Here is a 10515-nt window from a genome sequence, read left to right on the forward strand (position 1 = left end):
GATTGGGGGAGAGGCGGAAAGTAGCATTAAAAAACATTTTTTTTGACCACTTGACTGTCCCAATCCCCCTTCTTTTTTTTTTTTTTTTTTTTAATTTTAGAGAGGTTTTTGCTATAGGGCATGTGCACTCGCTGGAGAGACAGAGAGAAACAGAAAACAAGAAATCGCCCCCCACGGGGGATGCACACCGCAATCCTTTCTCCTCCATTCTCCTCTCAGGATCTGGGGCACGTGTGTACACGTGCCTGGCATGAGTTTCAAGCTTCTGGGTCCAGACTTGAACTGTGGTCAGCCACATGGAAGTCAAACGACAGAACCACTACGCCACCTGCTGCCCCTGCTGCTTCTCGTAATATGATTTATTCTAGGCAGACAAGGGAGAGAATCAGCAAAAGCATGCTTGCTTCTGCTACTTACTTTACTGATGCAAAGAGATGTAAATTTATTTTATAAAAGGATAGCCTTTTGTTACTAATTCTGTGTCTGCAGTCTCTCTGAATAGTCATTTCCAAATTGGTCAAAACGTATCTATTTTGGAGTGGCATATTTTGACCTCCCACATCTTGACAGACTCACTGGCACCTTAAACTTGTCAAAATTTGAGCTCACGAGCTTTCTCCGTGTGGAGCCAGGTTTCCTCCTGACGTTTTATTATGAACATGTGAAACATAGCAAAGCAGAAAGAATCGCACCCGCAACACCCATGTACTGGCTACCTAGATTTCATCTTCGATGCTCCCCGACTCCCAGGTGTCCCTCTGTCTATCCATCAGTCCATCTCATCTCAAAGGAAATTGCCAGCACTGAAGAGCTTTCCCCAAATGGTTACACGATTAACTATTGTTGGTTCATTCCCCAGTTTTATGAAGGTATGATTGACAAAAAAAAGTGTGTATAGATAGATATATATCGATATTAATATAAAGATATGTTTTTTAATGAGCTCACAATTGCTGGCAGCACTCTGCCCAACTCTGGGTACCATAGATCAAAAGTATTTGTAACATTGTTTTTACTTACCATTTTTATCATACTTACCATTGTTTATACTTATCCTTTATCTATGAGATCAGGAAAGGCAGGGCTATGCCATAATTATTTTTGTGTTTTCACTGATTTCTATAACATCTACTTCGTGTAGGTAAGATATAATTTTTATTGACAGAGGGTGCATGCATTTGCCAGAAAGACAGAGAAGGGGAGGGAAAAGAAGAAAACACCCCCAATGGGGCATAGTCACATCACAATCCCTTCCCCTCACTTCTCCATCCTGTCGGGATTTGGGGCACACAGCTGATAAGTTTTTTAAGCTACCAGGGCACCACGGTTTGGTATGTGGGATCCAGCATCCTTAACCATTAGGCTCGGGGGCCAGCCCATGTAAATGATATTTTAAACATTAGCTATTATCATTATTTCCTTGAACAGTATCCAATCTCAGTAAAACAGGGCAGGGAAATCAAGTAAATGGCTTGGCTGTAAATTCAAGTCAGTGGATTAATTTCATTTCATTAGCTTATTTCTCCAATGAAACTAAACCGGGGTGTTGGCAAAGTGTATTCAAAAGCCAGATGGTAAATATTTTAAGCTTTGCAAGACATAATGTTTCTGTCCTAGCTACTCAGTTCCATGTATTGTGAAAGCAATTATGGGTAATATGAAATGAATGGGCATAGCTGTGTTCCAGTAGCATTTTATTTTTGGACACTGAAATTTGAATTTCACATAATTCCCTTGCATTATGAAATATTGGAGGTTTTTTTTTTTTTAAACCTTTCTCTTCACCATCTAAAAATGTAAAAGCCATCCCTAATTTAGACTAGAAAAAAAAAAAAAAAAAAAAAAAAAAAAAATATTATTCTTTTCTGGAAGGATGGACGGGTCAGTTCACGGCTTCTGCAGCCTGTGCGGGGAGATGTGAACCTGAGAAGGAGCAATGGTGAACTGGGAGAGACACACAGACGCGCAAGTAGAGACAGATAGGATGGGTGGTCCGAGCACCTCTGGTGGAAAGAGCCGTGGCCCTGAGCAGTTTCCAAGTCTATTCTTTGATAGGGCAACAAGGGGAAAGGGAGAAGTGGAGTGCCAGCTGCTCGGCTGTCAACGGAAGCCTTGGGACATCGTGTTTTGCTTTTCTATTCTAGCCTCCTCTTGCCCCCCGGCCTTCACGGGCCCACACATCCTTTAACCCCACTTGCCTTGTGGTGTTGGCACAAGAAAGCACAAGTGTGTCTCTACCCATCTTTAAAGGCCACCATTGTTCTGCTCAGATTCAGCCACTCCCTACACACAAGGATCAGATCCAGGGGTTTTGGATTTTTCTTTTAAAGAGTTATTTTTATTTAACTTTATTTATTATTATTATTATCATTATTATTTTCCAATTTGATCCTAGAGAGACAGAGAGAGAGAGAGGAAGGAAGGAAGCAAGCAAGCCACCAGGTCCGAGACTTGAACCATGGTCGGCCATGTGGGAGTCCAGCGCCTATAACCACCATGCCACTTGCCGGCCCCAGGGGTTTTGGATTTTAACAGTCTAAATGTTGGTAGATTGAAAACTCTTAAGAACATATGATTAGTCACAATTAACAACCATTCTCCTTTCCTCTCTACTAAATGTTAGATAAAAATTACTTGAGTAGAAAAAGGGAGAGATTCAGGGCAGCAGTAAAGGGGAGAAACCAAAAGAGTTTAGATAGAGTGGGATTCGAAGGAGGACCTGGGCCATGTTCTGTATTGGTAGTGGGAGGTGGGGGACTATATTCTAGAATTCTCTGGATAGTCCGGACATTCTTCTCTCCATCCAACAATGCTCCCAGGGACTTAGATGTAACCCTACGAAAAGAAATGCTCAAACTGACGAGGAGATTAGGTTTCAATTTTGCCAACCTTCAGAAGTGACCTTCTAAATCGAAATGAACTGTTATAAAATATAAAGTTATCTGTCTCGCACTCTTGAGATTGTACTGTCTGCATAGGCGTTCAACTAGGTCTGCTCTCTCGGTGTTTCTTTTTACTTCTGAAGGTACCATCGTGAGGCATCATCTTGTATTTGCAGGGCCCTAGGCAGTCTCCTGGTTTACCTCCTGGTTAAAAGGAAACAAACCAAAACAAAAACCGATTCACATTTCTGAAAAATTCTTTCTTCTATTTTGGAATTCTGGCTGTACTTTAATGTATTTGTTTTCTTCAAGAGGACTTTTCTATAAACATGATGTTAAGAAACATATTGGAGAATAACAACTCCTTTACAAGGGAAGCTAGTGTAGAGCAGAATGCATTTGAAAGTCAGATCTTGGGCATGCGAAGCGAAATATCTCCTGGATTCCAGGGGCCCCCAGAAGTTCACTGGTCATATTTACAGAGCAGAAAATTCCAAGGCCGTGAGTAGAGACAAAGCTTATGGAAAACCCTGAATGGCATTTTTTTAAAGGAAGTATGACACTAATCTTTGAAACAGATATTTTTTATGAATCTTACATTTTCAATGCAATGCACATTTTAAAGATGGATTTTTTCAGATTAGGTTTTAACAGAAGAATCCCTCCTCCTTCAGGAGGAGGCTACCTCTTTGTTTCTTTTTCTTTTTTTTTTTTTTGAGAGATTTTCACTGTAGGGTGCGTGCGCTTGCCAGACAGACAGAGAGAGACATAGAGACAGAAAGCGAGAAATCACCCCCCAGGGGGGATGGTCACGCCGCAATCCCTTCTCCTCCATTCTCCTCTCGGGATCTTGGTCACGCACGCACACGCGCCCAGCGTGAGTTTTAAGCCACCGGGTCTGGGACACGAACCGCAGTCGACTACGTGGGAGTCCAGCGACATAGTCATTACACTAACTGCTGGTTCCCTTCTTTGTTTCATTTTGAGAGTTTGACTTCACCTTTCATGAGTATATGGTAACTGCTTTTTCCTAGTTGTTGCACCAATGCCTTCGTTTCTAGAGTTTTGTTTTGTTTTTTTTTGAAGAGGTTTTTTTGCTATAGGGCATGTGCGCTCGCCAGACAGACAGAGAGAGGCGTTGTTGCATCAATGCCTACGTTTCTAGAGTTTTGTTTCGTTTTTTTTGAAGAGGTTTTTTTGCTATAGGGCATGTGCGCTCGCCAGACAGACAGAGAGAGGCAGAGAGATAGAAACCGAGAAATCCCCCCCCCCCAGGGGAGATGGCCACGCCACAATCCCTTCTTCTCCATTGTCCTCTCGGGATCTTGGGCACGCACACACACGTGCCCGGCATGAGTTTTAAGCCACTGGGTCCGGGACTCGAACTGCGCTCAACTACGTGGGAGTCCAGCGACATAGCCATTATACTAACTGCTGGTCCCATCTAGAGATATTTTATGTCTCCTTTCAATAATGCCTCACTTTTTTTGGTATATCACTGTCTGAACATATTGAAGTTGTACAAATGTCTCGGTTTCTCTCTCCCAGCTGAACCAGCTGTTTTGGGGGTCATTTTTATTATGTGTTATGGTGGATTATAGTGCCCCACAAAAAACGATTTTTAACTTTATTCCTCAGCTATTTTCTTTAATAAATTCCATTGGATTTCACAGTTTAACAGTCTCAAATGTTTTCTATTTTCTCTTACACATACACATATATACATATATTATTGGGTCTTGTATTAATAGACCTGCATAAACCTTCAATAAAGACCAGTTTAACAGCTTAGCTCATGAGTGTTTTTTATTTTTTTCTTCTAAAAGTTGTCATTAGTAAGTAAAATTGTTTCATCATGCAGGAGAATTATTGACCTACATATTCAGGTTCCCCATTTCTCCATCCTATTAAAATTGATGATTCCAAAATTTAAAATCTTTTACATTGTTTACTTTCTTGAGATTTGAGAGCAGTGTCAAACACAAAACACTGTGTGTTTCACTTTTACTATTTAACACATGTATTTCATTATGTATGGCCATATTTTATATAAAGTATTTTATTCCTCTTTGTCTTCCCAGGTTTTAGAAGAGACCTCGGAACATACAAGGTGCTCCCTTCATTTCTGCTCACTGGAATAATTGTTTGATTTAAAAGCACACTGTATTTTATTACTGTTATCCGTTTGTTTTAGGTTAAAGAGTTCCACACCAATTTTACAGATGTACAACAGTCTGAATTCTACCTGGAGCCAAATATTAAGTATGTATTTCAAGTGAGATGTCAAGAAACAGGTAAAAGGTACTGGCAGCCCTGGAGTTCACCGTTTTTCCATAAAACACCTGAAGCAGGTGAGTGTATTTATATATTTTAATCTCTCCGGCTTTTCCATTGACTTCCGCTTCTTTTCTAAGTGTGTGTGTGTGTGTGTGTATCTATACACATACATATATTTCTTTTTCCTTCCTTTTTCCTCTATGACTTCTAACATTGATTAAGTTATTGGAGTTCACCGTTTTTCCATAAAACACCTGAAGCAGGTGAATGTATTTATATTTATTAATCTCTCTGGCTTTTTCATTTCCTCTTCTTTTCTAAGTGTGTGTGTGTGTGTGTGTGTGTATCTATACACATACATATATTTCTTTTTCCTTCCTTTTTCCTCTATGACTTCTAACATTGATTAAGTTATTTGAGGGCAAGTGATAACAGTTAAGTTGTCATTTTGCTTTGATACTGTTAAGATCATCTACAACTTATGTAATGATTCTTAAACATTTCTGGGCATAAACTCCCCCTCCCTCAGGTGGTTGTTTAAGATGCATATTCATTGTTCTTGCTCCCAGAGGATCTGATTCCCTGGGTATCAGGTGTGGAGGCTTCTCAGGAGTCAACCTTTCTTACAAACATCCTGCGTAATTGGCCAACCTTTCTTACAAACATCCTGTGTAATTGCGAGGCATATGACAATTTAGGACTTTACTTTCCAAACTGCTATTAAGAGTTATATTAGGGACCAGCAGGTGATATAGTGATTAAGGCACTAGACTTCCACATTGCTGGCCACAATTTAAGTCCCAGACCCAGCAGCTTGAAAACCTAAAATCCCAAGAGGAGAATGGAAGAGAAGGGATTGCCACATAGGTATTCCCCCCTGAGGGGTGATTTCTCACCTTCCCTATTTCTGTCTCTCTCCACCGAGTGCATACTCTGTATGGCAAAACCTTAAAAAAAAAAAAAAAAGCAAGAAACAAGTTACATTAAATTGTTTAGGCCACTCTGATCAAATATATTATTCTAAGAGAGACACATATCAATCATGTCAATACATATTGATTCACTGCTATCTGAGAAGCAATCAGGAGAGTTCAAACACTTCAACTTGGGACTAACTACCTTTTCAGTAGGCTCTAGCTGATCCGTTATTTGTCTTTAGATATTTTGTGTGTTCTAGTCCTGATATTATTAGCTTAATTTTCTATCTATTTACACATGTCAATCAATAACATATTAGCCAGATTTCAGTTGTAATCAAATAATAAAATGAATCTATAATAATTTTCATAATATGCCATAATGGCCCTATGAACCTGATGATGCCTCCCCATGGTAGCTTATACACTAGATTTCGAATTTTCTTTACGGAGCTGAAGGATTCAATATAATGTTGTCAATGTAATCATTTATAATATATTGGAATTGTGTTTTACGTCTTTAAAGCAATTTGGCATGTGTTATAAATATTGATGGTTGCGAATAAGTAGAGGAAGCCAAGAGCCAGAATAGCCGAAAAGTTCTTTTGGCGCCCCCTAGTGTCCAAATCTTAAGAAACATATTCAACATTAAGGAAATAATTTGCAATACTATTGATTCTCTTTATTTATTTACTTTTGCTATAAAGCACATGCATTTGCTGGGGTAGAGGGAAGGATGAGAAATCACCCTCCAGAGAGGATGGCCACACTGCAATCCTCTCTCTCCATTCTCCTCTTGATGGGAATTTTGGGCACACATGCACCATCAGGTCTGGGACTTGAAACATGAAGTTGGTCATGTGGAATCCAGCCACCTTAACTACCATGCCACTGGTTGTCCCTCAGTTCTCATTTTTAAATGTTAAGTTTTGTTTGTTTGTTTTAGTTTACTTATTTTTTTTCTTTCATGAACAAGAGAGAGAGAGAGAGAAACTTAGCACCACCAACAGGTCTCAATGCTGCAATCCATCCCCAGCCTCAGCTAGCCCTAGACCATGGGCATACATGTACCTTTTGTATTCAGTGAGGTCTCTGGACTTGAAGATGGAACTTTCCCATGTAGGTCAACCGAGGAGAGAGAGAAAGCACACCTCTCCCCAATTACAATTCCTTCTTCTCCATTTCTCCATCTTGTTAGGATTTTGGGTGCACACACATGCCCAGCATGCTTTTTAAGCTGCTAGGGAGTCAAACCACTCATTATGTGGTTCTACTGCCTTAACTACTAGGCTATGGGGCCTACCCGATGTGATTTTTATAATAGGCAGAATTCAGTTGATAATGTTTTTAGAATTACTTAGCTAATTGTACTTATTTATCACTATTATTATTATTATTATTATTATTATTATTATTATTATTATTATTATTATTATGTTACCCAGAGAGAGATAAGGGGGGGGTAAGAAAGCAAGCTGCCAGATCTGGGACTTGAACAGTAGTCAGCTATGTGGGAGTCCAGCACCTAAACCACCATGCCACCTGCCATTCTCTGATAATTCCATTTTTTAAAAATTGAAATCTGGAATTGTCTAGCAAGATTATTCAAGTTAATAATAAACATTTACTTACCATATATGAAGTACGAGTATATATAAACTTCTTTGGTGTTTATATCAACCATATGGACCAGTGTAATTAGCACCACTTTACAAATGTGGAAACTGAGGCATGATTTCCCTAAATAGCATATCACTAGTAGGTAATAGCATCTAAACAAGAGCTACAAGTTTTTTATTTATTTTTGCTGAAGGGCATATGCACTTGCCAGAAAGAAAGCGCCCCCCAATAGGGTGTGGTCATGCCACAATCCTCCTTCTCCGTTCCTCCGTCTTGTCAGGATTTGGGGCATGAAGGCAGATGTGCCTGGCATATCTTTTGAGCCACAGGGGTCCAGATTTGTACTGTGGTCCACCATGTGGGTTCCAGTTCCTTAAGCACAGAGCCTCACCACTAAACTGTGGTGCCAGCCCCAGGAGTGTCCTTTTATTCAATGAATAATTTCTGTTACCTTCTCAACTGTCACAATGTAATTTTTCAGCCCATGAATACAATGGGTAATGTATACTCATCATCAATCTCAACCATCTGCAACATTGCGTGCAGTATATTGTTCTTAACCGCTTTCTTCCACTGTACGTTTAACGTGAGGCATTGTTTTTTTAACCTATCTACAAATTTGTTTCCATTCATCAACATCCCTCTCTTCTCCTACCCCAAATTCTGCTCAGTGTCCAATAATCATTCTACATCTCTCCTTCTATAAGGTCATTGTTCCCAACCCAAGTGTTCTTACTCAAAATACTGTGCATTTGCCTCACCATACATTGCAAGCTCATCTGTTTAATTCTTTAACCAATTACAGCCTACTCTTCAGATGGGGGGCCACAGAGGTTCTCTTTTAAAGGTAAAGGTCTTGCACTTCAGGTAATAGGGAACAGCAGCACCTCTCCTACCTTACAACGGTCTAAATGTAAAGTGTTTCTTTCCTAAGGAGAAAACTCGCTTAAGAGACAAAAAGCCAGTTAAAATGAAATATTCCTGAAAACACACATTTACGCAAGTTTTTTACCCATTAACTAAGAGGAACCATAGACTATTTTCTTGGTACAAATTCCTTTGGAAGACACCTTAAATAAGACACAGTGAAAATGTATTAGGGAAAGTGCAAATATTACATCTTCTAGAAAATATGTCTCCTTTTTTGTTTGTAGAAGCAATGCAAGTATATGACTTAGAAATTCCTGCTCTTTGCATTTTAATGAATTTAATACTAGTTTTTGCTTAAATGATTGATGCTATAGTGTTTATACTATTTTATGTCCTGATTTTCTCACTTAACTTGCCTTGTGTTTTTTAATTTTTCCCTTTATTTACAATAGAATGTGTGTGCATAGATACGAGAGGGAGAGAGAGAAAGAGCCCTCTGCAGGGTCTGGTCATGCTTCAGTCTCTCCCCTCTAGTCCTCCAGCCATGGGAACTTGGGCACTAGCATGCTTGGTATGTGGCAGGCTGGGATTCGAGCCACGGTCACCATGTGGGATCCAGCTTCTCTTGAGCAGTGCCCTACCACTGAGCCACAGCCCACCCTTTCCTTGCTGAGTTTTAAAAACCTGTTTGATGACTGCACAGCATTCCAGTGTATAGATAGCCTATAATTTATTTAATCATTTTTATATTTAAATAATATCCAGATTATTTTCCTTGTTTTCATTACCAATAAGTCTTTTTGAATGGCTTTGTATATAAACTCTTATTTCTTTGGGCCTCAGAAGGAATTACGGGTACAACAGTTAAGCACATTTAAGATGTCTGATGCATGCTGCCAAATCGTGCTTCAGCAAATCTTTACTATTGATCACTTTTTGAAAAGTATCCGTAGAAAGACAGTCATTCACTTAGTCACTCCTGAAATATTAATTTAGCCTCTATCATGTGCCAGGCGCTGGCTAGGTGCTTGCAAAACCTTTTTGAGCATAAAGATAAAGATCAGTGCCTTCGAGAAGTTTCATTTTGGAATAGGCGGACAGTAAAAGCATAATAAATATATAAGTTACATAGCATTATAAATAAAGATATAAATAAACACTGTAACAATCAAACTTCACAGAGGATGTCTGAATTGCCTCATAGTTGAAAAAACAAGGTTGAAATACTTAAGTAGTACTGAAACTTATTTGATAATGGAGTTTTGGGACAGCTGAAGAATTAAATATTTATTTGTATAGAAACACAACCCAGGCAATAATGCTTCCTACATGCAGGAATTTCCTGCGTTAGTCTATAAAATTCTTATGTGTGTATCACTGAATTGATTCATCTCAATACAATGTGTTTTTCAGAACTATACTTAGACTGGGGCCAGCAGGTGGTGTGGTGGTTAAGGCACTGGATCCCATAGGGCCAGCTGTGTGGTTTGAGTCCTGGATCTGGTGTCTTGAAAATTACTATGGGCAGTATGTGTGTGTGCCCAGGGTTCTGAGAGGGAGATGGAGGAGAAGGGACTGTGGCATGGCCATCCCCTTTGGAGGATGATTTCTTGATTTCTCTCTCTGTCTCTGGTGAGTTACTCACTCTTTAGAAAAAAATTTTTTTAAAAATTTAAAAAAATATCCCCAGATAGGATGGCAGGACAAATTGAAACAAGTATAGCTTGTCCTGTAACTCCCAATAATTTCCTGTCATCTTCCCTCTGGTTAATGTCTTTCCTTAGCTTTTAAAAGCCTGGTCTCAAAAAGAGAACAAACCAACTCAGTTATAGTAGTGGTTAAATGACTTTTAAGATTTATTCACTCTCTTTCTTTCTCTCTTTCTTTCTTTCTTTCTTTCTTTCTTTCTTTCTTTCTTTCTTTCTTTCTTTCTCTCTCTCTCTCTCTCT

General features: G+C 39.2%; 1 protein-coding gene across 1 annotated transcript in view; it reads left to right on the forward strand.

Moving 5' to 3' along the window:
* Nucleotides 1–10515, forward strand: part of IL23R (interleukin 23 receptor) — a 72910-nt gene that overhangs the window by 37409 nt on the left and 24986 nt on the right. Inside the window, exon 7 of the mRNA XM_006171403.2 lies at nucleotides 5077–5233. Within this exon, the coding sequence (XP_006171465.1) occupies nucleotides 5077–5233 (157 nt within the window). The remainder of the gene's footprint in view (nucleotides 1–5076; nucleotides 5234–10515) is intronic.

Source organism: Tupaia chinensis, unplaced genomic scaffold (genome assembly GCF_000334495.1).
Source record: "Tupaia chinensis unplaced genomic scaffold, TupChi_1.0 Scaffold149502_1, whole genome shotgun sequence".
Lineage (NCBI taxonomy): Eukaryota > Metazoa > Chordata > Mammalia > Scandentia > Tupaiidae > Tupaia > Tupaia belangeri.